Source organism: Anabas testudineus, chromosome 18 (genome assembly GCF_900324465.2).
Source record: "Anabas testudineus chromosome 18, fAnaTes1.2, whole genome shotgun sequence".
Classification (NCBI taxonomy): Eukaryota; Metazoa; Chordata; class Actinopteri; order Anabantiformes; family Anabantidae; genus Anabas; species Anabas testudineus.
In genome coordinates this window covers 12,594,482-12,612,925 of record NC_046627.1, presented here as the reverse complement: position 1 = coordinate 12,612,925, position 18,444 = coordinate 12,594,482, and the positions used below count along the sequence as shown (strand labels likewise).

Below are 18,444 nucleotides of genomic sequence, written 5' to 3'. Positions count from 1 at the left end.
CTATTTTCAGAGAACCCCACCCCAAAAAAAAAAAAAAAAAAAAGATAAGGGTTGATGTGAAAAAAAAACTACCTACCACTCCACTACCCTACAAAACCATAAATTATGAAATAAAATAAAAGTGAATATGACTATTATGTGATACACTGAGGGGCCTAGCAGGGCCATTAATCAGTGTGATCATGTTAAACCCTTCAGATGTAGATGTAAAACATTAGGGCTGCAATTATTATTAAATTATTAAATTCATGTATCTGTTGTTTTTTTTATTTAATACAGTTACATTTTGGTTCAGAAAGTGTCAGAATATAGTGAAAAATTCTATTCACTTTACCAGTGCCAAAATATAATGTATAATTTTTAACTGTTTAATTGTATATTAATTTGTTTAAATTCATTGACTCACTAAGTTATAAATGCCCATGATGACAGTTAATATGACAGTAAATATCACAATTTGAAGTACGTAAATATTCACAGACATGCATTTAATTACCACAGTGGGGGGGGGGGGGGGGGTTAGAGAGGAGGATTTCCTCTTGTTTAAATAAATAATAACGACACTTGTGAACTGGTAAATATTGTGCAACTAAAACCACATGTAGACTGCACATGTCTGTGTCGTGCTGCCTTGTGCTTCAGCTTCTGAACAACAGCTGATAAATTTCATAATTGAATGGTCATGAGTTTAACCTGACTTAAATTAAAGTTCACTCCATCTCTTAAATCTAATTTTAGATACACAGGTGGGTTTTAGCGCCTGTTTCCATAAAAGCCAGATCAAAATCAGATTATTATGAAGGTGAAATGGGGGCTGGGCCACAATCCTCTGACATTTAAGGTGGCAGAAAAACTAAATAATGCTGACACATATCCTGCGCAAACAAACTCTTTACACATTTGGACCTGGAAATGATCAGTGAGGCAGGAAGCTGTGGCCTCTGTGCGATATAAAATCTGACGTTAGGTGTAATGCAGCCCTGCAACCCACCCCGGTCTACAAGTCAGTCAAAGCAGAATGGAGATAACAACACTGTGTGCAGTTGTTGGTGCGTACTCAATGTGTGTTTTTGTCATTTTTGCACATCGATTTAGTTTTAAAACCTTGATTATTTTCATATAATGTGAATTTGATTACAAGTTTCTGTTAAATCTAAATATGTTTAATGCAATTTTAAGCTCTACTTCACTTTCTCGACTGTGTTTTTGGTCTTAATTCATTAATACGTTTTTTAATGAATTACTTGTTGATTCATGACTCAAAACATAGTTTGAATGAATAAGAGCTGTTTTTTTTAACTGTTTTACTTCTTAATTATATATCAGTAAATAAATATAAATACATGCATTTATAGAGCATGTTTCTAAACATATGTTACAAAGTCCTCACCAGAAACACATACATTTCAAGCAGGCTGCTAACACTGAACTACTTCTGGATACTAGGCGCAGGTAAAATGTGTAATTACTGCATAGCCATACATCTGCTAGTACATCACAGTTAACACTGCAGACTTAAATTAAAACACCAAAACTCACCAGGTTGTTCCAAAACCTTGTTATTCTCCTTCACAGCCAGATATGTATCGTTGAAAGGCCACAAGCGTCTGCATCTGATAAAAGTCGTTTTAACAAGTGTCACTGTCTCTTGCCGAGCGTTCACACAAGCAGCAGCTACTTTTATATGCTGCTCTTGTTTCTCTGATCGTGGGCGACGTGTAGCTTTGATTACCTATACTGTGTCTACTTTAGCGCCCTGCGGCTGCAAATGACGTTGACTTTTGTTTCTTTGTAAACAGCATTTTTAACATTCTGTGTTAACAATGAAAAACAAACTTAGAATGAACCAGATTCTTTATCTGTGAGCTGGGAGGTTTGTTGCAGTTTTTAAATGTCTTTACTAAACTTGAATAAACTCACTTGCTGTTCAAAATTAGTGCAACAAGGAAGCAACTAAATATAAAGAAGGTGAAAGTTGCCGAGTCAATAGCTTTCCCTAGTTGTTCAATTCTGTGAGACATATTTTTAACATATTTTAATTATTCTTATTCTACATTCCTTGTTGAGTTGCGTTTACACTAACAGTGTCACTTTGCCATCATCTCTCTGTTTCTTGCAGCCTCTCTGAGAGTCCTTCCCAGCAGATCCCAGTTCTTCCAGTATGACTCTGTATCACTGAGCTGTGACCAGCTGGGAAATTCGTCAGTATGGAGAGTTATGAGGAACACATCCACAAAAATAAATGAAGAATGTACCAAATCCAATAATACAACAAATGATTCTACTTGCTTCATTACGGACCTTTACCCGTCAGACAGTGGAGTGTACTGGTGTGAGTCTGCAGCAGGAAGATGCAGCAAAACAATTCACATCACTGTAACAGGTAAGTCAGACAAACTACCGACTCCTCTCTGTCCAGACCCCAATCACATTTTCACTGATTTTGCATTAAGGTGTTTGACCAAAATGTGCATCTGTGCCTTTGAGTGACCGAGCTGGAAATGGCTAAACAAAAGAAAGTTTTATTTATTTATCCAAAAATGAAGAAAATACCACCCAGGCTTCAGCCTCAGTTAGATGTTTTGCCAAAGTGGGAAGAGGAACTCAGACAAACACAAATACATCAACTAAATGTGCAATTAAACCTAAAACCTACCCTGACATGTTTAGTCATGAGAACTATGGGTTTGGTAGTTTATCTATAAATAGCTCCACAGACATCATTACCATTAATGTGAGCACACAAAAAAGGACAACAGCAGACTGTGGTCAGTCCAGAATATATTGTAACTACTATTATGAATGGGATACTCTGGACTCTTGGACTACAGTAGCTGCTGAATAGGAGAGACGAGAATCGACCCCCACACCACCTTGACTTCTCAGCATAACAAGTACAACCACACAGGTAGTTCTGCTTCTTTCTCTGCTACTGGCTGTTTCCTGTTCAGACTTTGCTCTGGTCTTGGGGGGACGCACAGGACAGCCATCATATTTTCTAACCAGCAAATTCACACATTGGCCACAACAGAAACATTCATGCACTGTATCATGCAGAAAGTCGAAACCTCAGAAGGTCCAACAGTTTTTCTTGTCCCTGTCTTTGTCATTCAGCTGGTTCTGTGATCCTGGAGAGTCCTGCTCATCCCGTGATGGAGGGAGAAGATGTGACTCTGACCTGCACAAGCAAGGAGACGTCCTCCTCCAATCTAACTGCTCATTTCTATAAAGACAGGCTTTTCATTGGGAGCAGCTCCACAGGAAACCTGACCATCCACAGAGTTTCTAAAGCTGATGAAGGACTCTACAAGTGCAGCATCTCTGGAGCTGGAGAATCACCAGATGGCCAACTGAGAACTATTGGTGAGATCAGACTTAAACGCCCTGAAAACCTAGTTTCTCACCCAACTTCCTTCCTTCCGCCATTTTGAACCCACTTTTATCTGGGCTGCGTATACAAGTGCCTGGGATGTCAAAACCATGAGAAAGACTGAACACATGTTAGTAGCTGCAGTGGTTCTCTCTAATTTAGAGGAATTTTCCACCATCTTGGGAATTGTGCTGCTTCACTGTCAAACTAGCCAGTGATCTGTTCTCAGGATGATTAGCCTACTGTAGCTTAGCACAAAGCAGAGCTCCTCGTTTGATGCAATGAGGTCAAACTGTGGTGTTTCTGTTTCAAAGCCAGGCAATCTGAGACAACGGTGAACTCCTACCCCAAATACATTCTGCTTCCTGTGGTGGGTGTCTGCCTGTTGTTGGTGTTGGTGCTGCTCTGCGTCTGGAGAAGCCACAAAGGTCAGTGTGTTTTCATGTAAATATGATGACATTTTACACGCTGCTGTTTCAGTTGCTATCATCTTTGTGAAAGAATGTGGAATAAAATCTTAACTTAAGGTCGACCAGTATTTTTCCTTATTTATGACTAGGCTATATCCAACACAGCTGAACTTTTTTTTCTGTGGACAGAGGATATGAGATGTTCAAAGCTACAGAAAACCACATAAACTTCTATTTTTGTTTTTGTCAACAAAATTAAATGTTATTCTAAACCGCTGATCTTTTTTTGGTTGTGGGCAACATAATAATATGTAATTCAAGAGACTTTCAAGCTTCTAATCATAGACATACATTCCCTTTTGATTTATTTAAACAAACTCTTCTACCATGTGACACAGTTTGCCAGGTATAGGTGCAGCCGTACTTGCTTTAGTTTGTCATGATGGTTTTGAAGAAGGCAGGAGCAGGGCCGTGTGCAGCCTGCAAACTGCAAAAGCTGTTGCAACTAATGACCTAATATCAGCGGTCCACCAGTTGTACGTCAGCCTTATTAACGTTCCCTTCTTCTCCGCTGCTGAACACTCTCAGTTTGCTGGGTTAAAGTGGAGTCGCACCACCGCCACCACCCACCTCCTCTGTCACAAAATGTTTGCAAATAAAAAGTCTAAGTCTAAAAAAGTCTAAGTGCTAAGTTGCACGGCCAAGATCTCGGAAGTGATATATATATGTATCATATATGATGATGCATATTTGTGAATCCCCATTTAGCTCTATATTCAACATTTCCTCATTATGTTAAAAGTTAACAATAATAATTCAGTGGCAATTGATTTTATTTTTATTGCAGTTGCAGTGTAGTTGTATAAAGATGCGACAAGATGAGAACTGAGAGTGGATCCACCTGCTTTATGAAACTGGCTGTAGCTATTTTGAGTATGTACTAATAACTAGAGCTGTGTTTTGTGTTGTTAGCCAGTCAGTAAACTCATGTTTGTCTGGTATTTGGTGTTGCAAAATGGCTGCTTTGTTGTTTAGGTATTTCATTTACGTAATATTTTGTTCATACAGTTGAAATTGCATTGGCTCCACAAGACAAATAGGTCACAGGATGAATAATGACAAAGTCTCTATTTGTCTGTGGACCTACTCAGAATCTAATTTAAATAGTTTCAGTGCCCGGGTGTTTTTGTCTGTCCAGTCAAGTGGACTGGGCTCTGTTGTCCAAAAAAGTCCCAGAAATGTTGACACAGCCGTCAGTCTGTAAATGAAGTTCAGTTTCCACCCACCAGCTTTGGTAACAGTGAAGTTTTTCCTACACTCCCCTCAGGTGTTAGAGAGCGGTCGTCGACAGAAAGTGAAAATTAACTTTCCAAACTATTTTTACAAACTTTCCAGTATTAAAATAAATGACTGTATCCATTTTCATGTATGACCTGCAGACGGTTACATGAAGAGAAATGATACATTTAGATATTTCCCCAACTTTCTGGTGCTGTGCTGAGTGGATCCAGTAAAAGTGTCTTCAGCAGACCTCAACCTTACTCAGAATTTGTACTAGGGAGCTGGTAGGTGTCCGTTTAGCATCCAGACCCACTGACTTTTGCGTTCTTTATTTATCATTACCTCCACATAATGTAGAATTTCTCAGTTCTGGGACACGTCTGAAAACAGCATATGTTTGTCTGCTTCTGCAGCATTGTAGATGTAATCGTAGTCATGTAAGCTGCTGTGGCTCATTGATTACAAATGCGTGACAGAGAAAAGAGAGTTTGTTCAAAAGAAAAGTAGCATCAACGTTAACATGGGTAATCTTTGTTGTTCCTCTTATCTACTGTGCAGCTTCACTTGGATTGATAATTTGTAAGTTACAGTAATGATTGTATAACTTTAAGCCCAAATGTAGGCTTTCATTACAATGGGTACAGGAATCTAAAAGAGTTTCATGATGCAAAGGTTTAACGTCAACAGTGAATGCAGTGTGAAAGCCGTGCAATGACTTGTTTACTGATAACATTTAGGTGAGAACTGAAAGTGTCTGCACAACAGAGCCTGCATTAAAAATATAACAAGAAAAAATTCCCTGACATTTTCATTGTAAAGAGAGGTTTCTATTTCAACCTCCATGGGTGAATTCATGCTTGTCTCATTTTAGGTGAATAAAAGGAACAGATTAAGGAGTGTTGGTTACATCGTGATTGTGTAGCTTGATGAGCAAATACTGTAAAGTGTGAAGCTAGTGTTGTTTTTTTTCAGATGACATTATTTTACTACTGTAGTGTTTGTTTGAACATGTTCAAAGCCAAATAAGAAAGGTCACAGCTGCACCACAAATACAAAAAGGTTCATTGTCAATTCATATTGTAGGTTATCTGCTTTCTGATATCCAAGTCACACAGCTCAAAATAGACGATATACTGACACACAAGCCTGCACAGTGTGCGAACATCAGCGCCAAACCCCTACCTTTAAAAATAATCTATTGATACATTATTAAATAAAGAAACAGGAGCATAGAGGAAATACATACAATACCTACCAACCCTCTGAAATTTACAAGGCAAACAGTACTTTCCTTATGAAGTGTTTCCTTTCTGCTTCATTTTATTCCTTGTATGCAAATGACACAACAGGTCAAAGTGATGCAGCAGATAGCAGGAAGGTGTCCTGTTATGATTTAGCTCAATACTGGAAAATCAGGAGGAAACAGGAAACCAGGAAGTTGGAAGGTTTGAAAAATACTGTTAAATTTCTTGGTACTAATCTCTTTAAACCTTAAATCAAATGTTTTTGTGTAAATTTCAGTTTAATTCCATTTATTTGTATTTATACAGCACCAAATCACAACAGATCACACTTCCTTATTCTTTATACAACATCCTGGTTGGAGGTTCTGGCAGCATTATTTATGTTGGACGTAGTTCCACATTGTATTTTTAGTGTGAATTTTGTGAGAAGTACAATTATCACCTCTCTACTTTGAAAATACTTATTGTACCACTGTTACTGCTAGTTTTTGCCTTTTTGTTTGTTTCACTGTAGCGATTAGTCAGAACATTATCTTTGGCGTTAACCTTGTTATGTGCTTCTATGTTCAATCTACACCCACGCTGTTATGTGCATTTAATCTTTTGTGCTAAATTACTAGTTGGAGGACTACTTTCTATGAATATGTGTTGTAGTACTACAAACAATTGTGACTCATGCTGAAACTACTGAGTGGAACAAGTTGGAGTAGGAGCTAATAGATGCTGATCAGCATCTAGAAGCTGCAGTACTGAAGTTACTGCAGCACATAACATAGAGAGAGCATTGGAGAACATGGTCTGTGTGACCACTGTAATACTACAGAGTGCACCAATCACAGCTGACACGGCCTGCTTCGCTTTTCTGGAGCAATTTGGCACGATTGAGGACCGAATTACAGTAGAACTCAGAATTATCCCCATTTTAATATCAGGTGTTGGGGCAAAATTTGCATAAATGTATATCATTCTCCTTGTTTGTTGAAGGTAATTATCTCTTAACTCTTTTGACTTGGCCCTGCATTCAATCACATGACAGTGGACATGTTTGAATGAACTTAGCCAGTTCAGTATTTGATGTGTTCTGTCTCGAGCGCCCCTGATGCGACTAATCCAACACTTTTTAGTTGCACCAGTTTTGCTTTAGACAGTACCTGATTTGGAAATTTATGTTTTCTGATGGATTCTGATCAGTTTATTGAACAATTTTCAGACTTACGTAGTCGTTATGTGTGTTGACTGTGCAGAAAACAATTGTTACCTGAGTTGTGTTGAGCTATTTTAATTATTGGTTTAATTCCAAGATTGCAAACAGTTCATTTCCAATGGGGGTTAAATAGTTATGAATACAGCGGTAGTGGTCAAAGCTATAGATTTCATGCAGCAGTGGACTGTTTTTGTTGAAGTAATACCAGCTGTAAGGTCAACAGCTTGATGTAAGGCTGTAATAGCAGTAGTAATGAATTTAAAGCTCTGTGTTCGACATGTGTTTATAGTGTTTTTTTGGGAGACATGGTAAATGATAGAGGAGCAGGAGGCGTACAGAGTCTCTATTCATCATCAGATCAGTGATTCAATCCTGTCTGTTCAGAATTAACAAGATCCCAATAAGGTGGTTTAAAACCAGTGAATATTCCTGCTGATGAGCTTTCAGTAACATTGTGTGAGTGTAACTAGCTCCTACTGAGGCCCAACACAAGACTTTGTTAGTTATAGAAATATGTAATCTAACAAGACTTAAAGGCTTAATTTAGAGTTGAAGTGTGTTGGTCATAATAATTTATAATGTATCTCTAGTTCCACTTCAGTAAAGTCCTTTCTTCATCCTGACACCTGTAACACAACAATTGCTTTTGTGTTACAGTGAAAACCAGCCGTGATGTTTCATATACAGACGTCACCATCACACAGGAAGTACAACCACAGAGGATCAGAGGTAAATTTGTTAAGTTGTTACAGACAATAAGTACAGTTACTTGTCTAAAGGCTCTTTTATCTGATTTCTGCTACACGCTGTACTTTTGATTCAGCACAACATTTAACTGTTAGTGGCAGTAAGTAGTTAGTTTTTATATGAGGATTTTACATAAAACATATAAAATAATAAAGTAAAACACACACATGAAGATTAAAATAGTGGTTCCTCAACTTCTAGGCTCAAGAGTTTCAAACCAGAAACCAGTTCTCACACTATGATACTCACCCTTGAAACTAATGTCTCTGCCTCCAATCTGTTCGCACCCATTCAGTAATATGTTCCATCGTCTCCAACGTATAGTCTGAGCCACGTGCCTTTGTTGTTGTTTTTCCTGGTGACTGAAGTCCCGCCCTACCGCTCTTGACACACCTTTGTTTCTAGACGTTACGTCCTCCTGTTGGTTTTACAACAGGTCTGGAGCTGAGAAGGGAAGTCCCAGTGTGGTATTATTCCAAGAATGATTCCCACTAATTCTAAATTCACTGTACTATTAGGGTGAAGACAGAGCAGATTCATTAGTCACAGTGTTTTTCTTGTTCTCTGAGGGTAGAGGTCGCTTCTTTACTGAGGGGGAAAAACCCAAAGAGCTGTCCTGTTTTCAGTTTGGTTTCATCACTTTCTGTTAGAGTTAATATATTTATAGGACACGTCTGTTACTCTTTGACTTTGAAGGCTGGAGATGATTTACTGTGCACGTTAACAGCTCGCCTGTCTCCCTCCTTCCTCTTCAGATACAGCTATGGACAGTGCAGAGACTTTCTACTCAACACTCAATCTGACGACCATCTGACAGGAAACAACCAGCGGAGACGTGCATGAATGTCTAACATTTGGGTTAAAGGACAAGAAACGCTCGACGTTTCAGTTTACATTACAGTTTATAGTTTCTCCGCAGCACGACTGAGAAGTGTCCACAAATCCCCTCGCTGAGAGCTGAGCCTTTACTCGTCACTTGTTTTTCACATTTTGCACAAACCTGCATCTGTTTAGTTTTAGTTTTTTTTATCCATTTTGTGTCTCTGAACCATCAGTTTAATGTTATTTTGCATTATTATAACCATTTACAGTTTCTATGGTTGTTGTGCATGTAGGTGGTCGCCCTGTGCCCTTCTTTTATCTCTTTGTGGTCACTGTTCATCTGTTTGTGTTTTTATGTGGTCGTTTTGTGTCTCTGTCTTGTTGTTGTTTTGCTACGGTGGAAATTTTGAGGTCTTCTTTTATCTATTCTTTTTCACCAGAGGTGTACTGTTCTTTCACAGTGGTTCTGCATCTGCACTGATTTTAGGTTATTTTTCTCAGCTGACGTCCTGATAATTAGTTTGAGTGAGTGAGTTTTCATCAAACTGCCGCAGAAGAAGTTGGCAGAACAAAAAAGGAACCACTCATGTGTGAGAAAACACAAGCAGGGATTTTACTGTACATATGTAAAATAATCCAAATTTGCCTGGGGCAGTTGTTTTTTGTGAAGTACTTTCACTTCCTACCCTTCCTAAACAATAACTCAGTGTTAAACTGTTGTTTGAAAGTTCTCTGAATATAAAAAATTAAACATCAAAATTGTCTGAATACACACTGTGTTTATATTTAATCAGTTCATTCTCTATTACAGAAATTTGGCCTGAAAGTATTTGCAAACTGCAGAGTGGCGTCATTTCACATGACTTGATGTCATTTGTTTCATTCAACATTTTTATCGCATTACTTTGAGTATGATTCACATCAGAAAGTGATCCCATGTAAGTATGTTTGGCTCAAAGTTTCAGCAGTGTTACTAACTTTAGCAGCTCAAAGTACTAGTGTAAATAAACTAGAGTATTTATATCTGACTGATCAGGTAATTCCTCGTTCCTGTTCCACTCCCTCAAAGACGTCAGCCACAGAGGATTCCCTTTACTATGAATTACCTTTTTTGGATAAAGAATAGACGTCTCAGTAGAGACATGTGAGTGACGACACGTGATTCTTTGTTAATTAGAATATAAAGAGTGTCTGGATTTTGCAGCCAGATTCACAATCTAACATCCTGATTGTCCACTGTACACCTAAGACATTTGGATTTAAGATCAAAAGATGGAAATGAGACAATTAAAACCTTTTAAATCCTTTGTTTGAACTACCTGCATCAAGCCTGTGACTCACTGACATCAAAAAATAGTTAGTCTCTTCTTATGTTTGCAGGCTTTTATTACAGCCTCCTTCAGAGGGGGAAGTTCTCCAGCTTCAAGGTTCAACACAGTCTCCAGGCTAAAAGCCAGAACAATAGTCTCATACATTAAATCAGCTTCAGTATCAGACATGTGGTTATATTGTGTATGTGTTCACAAAGTCACTGAGTTCAAAGGTCTGAGTTTGTGGGTAGAACCTGTCTCTAAGCCTGCTGGTTCTGTTTTGATGTTTCTGTATCGTTTCCTTGGTGGCAGTAAGAGTAAGAGTATGAGTCAAACACTGGTTGGGTTGTTGGGGTACTTTGGGGACTTTGTGCCTTTCAGTTTTGCTTCAGGCTGTGATGCAGCTAGAGGGGACACTCTCAGCGATGCAGCTAGAGAGGATGCTCTCAGAGATGCAGCTGTGTGTCCTCTTGTTCTCACCAAACCTCCCCTGGTACCCATGGAAGAAAAGGCACCGGTCAGCAGTCCTGATTCAGTTTGGGTTGTCCACTTTCAGGTCTGTCCTCAGACTCAGTTAGACTTGTTATCACACTTGATCAACATGAACATGCAGCAGTAGATGTATCTCCTCCTAAAATCAGTTCCTGTTTTCAAGCCAAATTCTGGGTAATTTTCCCTTCAAGATAAGCAGAAGGTGTTGGTTAACAATCAGTCTTTTTAGTCCTTCAGTACCAGGAAATGCTGTACAGTAGTATCACAACAAAACCTAGTTTTGTTCCTTGTGCACAACAGGTTTCAATGGAAAAAGTGCTGCATTTATACTTCCTCTGGTTTTGTTGTTAACTGATCTCTTGAATCTTTACAGCAGGAAGAGTTAGTGAGACTTGTCTGGAACTGTTCCCAGTGCAGCAGGTGATGAAGATTTGATGAAAATATTTATGTTTCAACATGGCTACACAGCTAAATCAACAATCTTACAATCCCACTGGACTACTGTTTATACTCACTGTGCTTTGGTTTATCATGTGACAGGTTTGCATTAGCCAGTAAAGTCTTTTTCCTTGTGTGCTGTTCAGTCTGTTCTACTACTAGATACTCAGGCTTCTGGTTGCTGATACAGTGACACAGCATCTGAAGGCAATAGAAAAAACAAACCACTCCTTGTCAGCTGAGAGAGACCAGTTTTCTGGTCATCTGGTGCATGATGAATAGACTGGCGGATGCAAAGGCCAATACAGGTACAGGCTGGGTGGTGGTACTGATGATGCAGGATTAAATGATTAAATAACAGGGAAACTGGTGTGAGTGGGGGAGTTCAGATGTTAGAGAAGGAAACAGGAACCAAAAGACTGAGGACATCTGCCTTTTCATTCTACATACGTTTGCATGTTATCCCCAGAGTCTGTGAAGTTTGATCTAGTTTGAGCCATATTAACCCCATAAAGAAGCCTGGGACAAACTTTTTAGTCCCATGTATTTATTAGAAACATGTATTAGTCATTAGCTGGAGTGACTTGATTAATCTGATGTATTAAAAGCCTTCAAACTAGATTGTAACACATCATTTCTGCGAAACAAGACATCAGATTATAGGTGTCATAAAGTCTGTTAGCAGTATACCGTGCATGGATTTCATTTTCATCTGCAGCCTCCAGGATTTCGCTTACATGCATTTTTCATCAGTCAAAGTGACTGAAGAAAAAAAAGAAGAATAAAAGATAATGAAAAGATACATGAAAAAGCTCCTTCAGGTGGATGTTTTTATGATTTTGTCTGTGATCCTATCACACAAAAAAGCTTCTGTTCTACTTAAACTCAAAAACACAATCATAAAAGTCACAAAATAAAGATTTGGATAATATTGTTTGCACTCATATGAACAAACAGCCAAATATAGGAACTTTATTACTTTAATCATCTATTGTCATATAAAAATGTTTTTTTATTATTAATTTTTAAAAAGTTTGTCAACCTGAACCAGCTGAAGTCAGCATTTGTGAATCTCAGTCACACAAAGAACAGAAACTGATTTCTTGGAATATAGCCAAATCTTTTGTTAATGGAAAATTGTTTTATCTTTTTTTTTTTTATCTCCACTGTGCCCAAGTTATAATTTATCTGGAAACAATGATGCAGAGTTTTTTCTGTTTGTTTCTTTGCATTTTCAGATAAGTAAGTAAAATGTTTAGATACATAAGTTCAGCTAGAGTTATTTAAAATTATAAATTATTCTAAGTATTATATTTTAAATTATAAATTGACAGTGTAAGGTCTTAAACCTTAAACACTGTAAAGTGCCTTGAGATGACTTCTGTTGTGATTTGATGCTATACAAATTAAATTGAATTGAATTGAATTGAATTGAATTGAGTCTGGTCTGAGGTGTGTGAGATTGAAACATGGTGACACCTAGTGCTCAGCTGTGGATGTTACTACTTTCAGCAGACTCAAAAGTGAACTTGCTGTAAATAATGTATGAAAAGAAAGTAACAAAACAATATGAAACACCAGAGAAGGCACATGACACAAACTCTAAATCTGTTGTGTTTTTGGTTCTTGATGCTACGAACACCTGAAATTTTGATGAAGTCCAAACAAAACTGATCTATGTAACTTTAAACTTCAGTAATGAAAACTCAAAGATGAGTCTCAAAGAACAAACAAGTTTCACTACGTAAGTGTTACAGCATGAAAATAGATTTGAACTAAGTTTAGATTTAAATGATTGGAATGAGACTGACTGAAATCAAGAGGGAGATTTGTTTCACTCATGAACAAACAGATCAGCTCACTGGAAACCCAAAATTATGTTTACTAAACGACTGAATAAAGATGGTTGCAGACCTGTGCTGTCACCTCTTCTTCCTTTCTGTGTGTCCACTTTGATTTTATAAAGTTCTTCAAGCTGATGTTAACATATAGACAGTTAGCCTGTCACCTAGTGTCCAACTCTGAACGTTGTGGTAGAAGTCGAATCTGTGGCACAGCATTTCAGTCAGTCATTTTCAATCCAGAGTCAGCATAAAGTGGACTTTTGTAGATTTAAGTCTAACGTCACAAGAGCTGACACAGACATTTATAATCTGTTAGCGCTTCATCATGAAGATCAGACTTTACAACTAAAAGGCCTTGTTCTTAACACGTTTCAACAAGTATGTTATGTTGAGGTGGTTACAGCACTGATAAATAAAACTGCTTCAACAAACTGTTCTTTGTTACTCACTTTCATGGCTGCACTTGTTGCCACACAATTCAACTGTAAATGGTAAATGGTCTGCACTTATATAATGCTTTTCTACCTAGCTGGTACTTAAAGTCATTCGCACACACAAGCACTCACACACCCACAGCAGAGCTGCTATGCAGCTGACCTGACTCACCGGGGGCAACTTGGGGTTCAGTATCTTGCCCAAGGACACTTTGGCATGCGACGTGGCAGCCGGGAGTCAAACTACCAATCCTATAATTGGGAGACAACTGCTCTACCTATTGAGCCACAGCCACCCCAACTGTGGGTAATCCTCAGGTATTGGTTTGGAGTTTTTACATTTAGAAGGTAAAGAAATAAAACAGTCAAAGTTTATGTAAAATACTTTATTTAGTTACCAGTACATTAGTTTCTATTTGCAGCGCGCACATTTAGTCACATCTTCTGTACTGTCATACTTACGTTTAACAATTCTTGCCTGTGTTAATATATACTGTTTTGAGTTACCACTGCAGAGATTGCCGAGGCGAGTTGCTGCTGCTGCTGCTCACACTGACTGTGTTTACTTCACCACGGTTAAAACCAAATGTGCTCAAATCTTAACAGGTTTTTATAAAAGATGAACTCTATGTTGATCTCTGATAAGACCAATTCACAGTGTGAGCTCCTGTGCACAGAATATCCACCTTTGTTGTGGTGAAACAATCGAGCAGAAACACAATTTAGAACATATGAGAAGTCGAGATTTCAGTTTGTTTAACACAGCTTCAGAGTGCCTGAACTTTTCTGTTAGTAGTAAAATGGCCACAGTGTTGTACCACAGACAATAACGTAAAACATCACGATATTTAAAAGCTCTAGCTTATCGACATTTATTATGAAGCTTTTCAGAATAAATGAATGAAAAATGAATGAATTACAAGCTATAAACAATATGACAGAATGAATAAAGTGCATTTTAAGGTTAAAAAAAAATATATATATTTCCTTATTCCCTGTAATATTGATCAGTATATGAGCATGAAGCTTATTGTCATTACAATTTGCTGGTCTTCAGTTTCTTCTTTGTCCTCTTCTTCGCTCCAGCTCATTGGGAAGATCAGAAATTCTCCTTTTGTTTTGAACTGCAGGAAGAATAGAGCAGAGACTGTTTGTAATAATATTCAATTTCCCATGAACAGAATTGCTGACTCTGGGGCTGCTGATCTCAACTTGTTGAACCACAATCATGACTGTACGTCACACATGAAACAGTCGACAACATGTACTGTGCGAGACTCAGAAGAGAAGCTAGAGAGTTGACTTTCTTCTACCACAGAAAACATAAAGCTTCTCCTACGTTACCTAAAATGTAGTATCTCTGCACATGTTTCATATTTCATAGGATTTTCTGAGACGTTCTTACCTCGTACAAACTTCCGGCATGTGTAAATAGCCAGTCCCAATATGAAAGTGTAGAGGATGAAGACCAGGATGCTGAACACCAGCTTGGGCAGCGATATGACAGGAGGAGGAGGAGGAGTGGTCGGGACAACACTGGGCTGAATCTTGACTGGAATTAGAAAATAAAAAAGTTAATATTCAGATATTCTACAAAGTAAAATATTAAGTTTCCTTAAACAGCCAGTTGAAGTGCAACAAGATGATTTAGGTCTCATCCTAATAACATTAGGAATAAGCTTTTTTTCTTTCTGGACATACTCAGAACAGACCTGTAAGATGTGTAATGGTGCATTAAAACGTACATCACTGCTTCCTCTTATGTGACTTTGAGCTCCCTTTTTTATTTTTTTTAATTTAAGTGCAATTAAAGATACAGATTATAGATGTTAAAATATTGATGTTCCAAGAAACTGCTCCCCCAAATGTCAGTAACACATCAATACATACGAATTACCAACACTGCATCACCTACTTGGGTATAAAATGTTACCTTTAACACTCAGCCAGCTTTTAGGTGACTTTCCTTTTGAGGGGTGTTCACACTGGTAGAAACCTTCGTCAGACTGAGACACAGCTAAAAAACTTTTCCTCCCTTTATCCTCAGTACCGATGAAAACGTCCTCTCTGTAGAACGTAGCTTGAAAATCTGACACAGGGTCATGGTCTTCTTCTTTGTAGGAACAGTAAAGTGTGACGTCATCTCCTTGTGTCACAGGAAGTGCAGGACTCCCCAAGATAACTCCATCTAAAATAAAAATACATCAAATGCTGTATTTTACTCATGACTAATGGTTCCACAGCCACTAATGATTTATTAACCACAGTAGTAAATACAGTATAAAATAGACAATGATAAACTCCATGCATTGATGGTTTCACCTGTCACTGTGATGTTGACGGTGTTGCTGCGCTCTCCACTCTGAGACTCGCACCAGTACACTCCAGTGTCTGAGGGGTCAGCATCCTCAATGGTGCAGGAGGACTCCCCTGGGATTGCCCAGCCAAACTGACACGGCTGAGATGTTCGAAACGTTCGTGTTTCTCTTCACTGTCCAGCTGCTGAAGCCTTCTGATGCCTCACAGCTCAGAGAGATTTGATCGTACCGAAAGAACTGAGCTCTGTCAGGAGCGATGCTCAGTGAGGCTGCAAGAGAGCAAACAGGAAGTCTTTGTTTTGTTCAATAAGTCAGTAAGAAGGTCGAATATTTGAGCGTTTCCTGCTTGTTAGCTCATTATATGTATTGTTAAATGTGCAACATTAGATTTATTTGGTAATTTAGAGGCAGCAGAAACAAGTGGTTTATTGTATTGTATGTTGCATTTCTGTGGTGAACATGTTAGTGAAGAGCTTTCATTTTCATTTTAGTTATTTTAAACATTCACAACATTATCTATATAACATTTTTTTGCACTGAAAACAATCGTCTGCTGTGATCCTCCAATAAAGAAGTGAGTGTGCCGGGTGGTTCAATCCACAGCGTCTGGTGGACGAGTGGATTAAGTATAAAACAGAGCTCACCCTCAGCAGTAACACTGTGGGATCCTTGAGCCAAACCTGCGAATGAGAGCTGGTCTCTTAGTGACAACACTAAGAATAAATAAAGAAAAGAAAAGATAGTATGAGGTAAACATGGTATAAAACCAGTTTTACACAGAAATATCCATTAAAAAGCAAATAAATTCATATCAGAATAAAGCTGGAGATTCAGATTTGAACGTCTTCAAGTTGTTACTTGATTCATTTTAACTGTCAAAGTATCAATTACACATAATTTACAGCAGCATTAGCACAAATTACATGTTAGATTAGATTAAACTGAATATGTTGTGTGAAAGGAATCACTCACACTGACCAAACCACAGAGAATTACCTCAAACCCTGCAGCTCTCTCGTTAACTTACCTTATTTTATGAAGTTGAAACTGTAGAAAATGTAAATACAGGTAGAAATATATAAATAAAAATTATATAATTACTCACAGAGCATAAGGCAAAGTGTTGTGATGTCCATCCTGTTTCGATGTTGTGCAGTAAGTTTCACCTGACTGTTGTCTTCGGAGAAGACAGGAAATCAGCTGCTGAGCAATGGAAACAGTATTTTTTATTTGCAAAGTTATTTTATTTTATACTTTCAGACATTGCTGCAACTAATGATTATTGTCATGACAAATTAGTCTGCCAATTATTTCCTAAATTAAAAGATTATATGTCAAATACAAAGATATTCAGTTTACTGTGAACTAAACAGAAGAAAGACCAAAAAAGAAAACTGCAAGGAAAACTGAATTTAACCCTTAAATCAACCCGACCCTCAAATATTATTCTCCTCTGAGACTCACAGAAGAAAACGTGTCATCACTCATAAGACAAGAAATCAGCGTCATCACACCTAGTAAAACAGGAAGTGAAGACAAACATCTCCTCCAACAAACTATCTGCAGGTTTCCTTTAGGGTTAATCGGATCTGTCAACTTCATTTTAGTTTAATTAGGATTTAATGAAACAAGGTTACAACCAAAGTTACAGCCACACTGATAAAACTGTGCGACAAGATCCTCTCATTGACCTTATTAACTAAACCCTTCTTCTTATTCGTTTTTTTTCCCCACAATCAGTGTGAGTTAGATAGTTAACATATTAAATTATATTATTAGATGTGATTATATTATCCCAGATAGTACATTATCTGTGATTTCTGCACATCCACAGTCTTTCTTTAGCCGTTTTCAGACCCTGGAATCTTTTACTAGACATTATCCAGAGGAGCTGTAAATGACAACACAAATACCCGACAGCTCACTAACTTTAAGTAATGTCCAATTCAACCAATGTGTGAAAGCAGCAGGTTAACGTGTTTGTCAAAACTAGGAGCCACATCTTTACTCATGAACTTCTCCATTCTGTTGCCCTGAGTGGGAAATAAGGAAATAAGAAGATGAGCTCCTGGTAACAGTTCTCTACCTTGTGTGTTCTGTATTTATTCAGTTTATAATATATTTCAGTTCTTAAATCAAAGAACGTCACTCTGAGGTAAAAGAGAAGTGATTACAGGAGACACAACACATACTGTGGTTGTAGCACTTCATACTCTGAAAACAGGGAAGTAAGAGGGGTGTCAAAGGACACGACAAAAACAGGATCAATGCATAAAAACAGAGTAACAATGTAAAACTACCAGAACGACAGGACACAAAGTAACAAACAAGAAACCAGGGATGAAAGTACAACTGACATAGGCAGGACAAACCACTCCCAGAAACAGGTAACAGAGTCCAAAGTTCAGGGAGGAGGGTAAAGTCCAGGGGGAGAAAACAGGGCTGAGGAGCAGGGGGACATGAAAAGACATGACAATCTGGCAACGGGCAGAGGACTGAGGGGAGCTGTTATTGGAAGGGAGCACCCAGC

At 38.1% G+C, this 18,444-nt stretch overlaps 3 protein-coding genes across 3 annotated transcripts in view; 1 reads left to right on the top strand and 2 right to left on the bottom strand.

Annotated features, from left to right (window-relative positions):
* Window positions 1-631: 631 nt before the first annotated feature.
* LOC113168119 (low affinity immunoglobulin gamma Fc region receptor II-like) lies at window positions 632-9,848 on the top strand. The gene is made up of 6 exons (XM_026369126.1): window positions 632-1,049; window positions 2,120-2,383; window positions 3,115-3,363; window positions 3,685-3,798; window positions 8,167-8,238; window positions 9,012-9,848. Exons 1-6 carry the CDS (start codon window positions 1,019-1,021, stop codon window positions 9,068-9,070), a joined length of 789 nt encoding a protein of 262 aa, XP_026224911.1. The 5' UTR covers window positions 632-1,018; the 3' UTR covers window positions 9,071-9,848.
* A 4,151-nt stretch (window positions 9,849-13,999) lies between these two features.
* LOC113168349 (sialoadhesin-like) lies at window positions 14,000-16,081 on the bottom strand (the record flags this gene model as incomplete). The annotated part of the gene is made up of 4 exons (XM_033326539.1): window positions 14,000-14,720; window positions 15,002-15,148; window positions 15,530-15,784; window positions 15,919-16,081. Coding segments are annotated over 4 exons (636 nt in total), but the record flags the coding sequence as incomplete, so codon positions are not given.
* The window catches only part of LOC117153005, a 38,995-nt gene continuing 36,628 nt past the window's right edge, over window positions 16,078-18,444 (bottom strand). Inside the window, exon 5 of the mRNA XM_033326538.1 lies at window positions 16,078-16,122. Within this exon, the coding sequence (XP_033182429.1) occupies window positions 16,085-16,122 (38 nt within the window). The 3' untranslated portion in view covers window positions 16,078-16,084. The remainder of the gene's footprint in view (window positions 16,123-18,444) is intronic.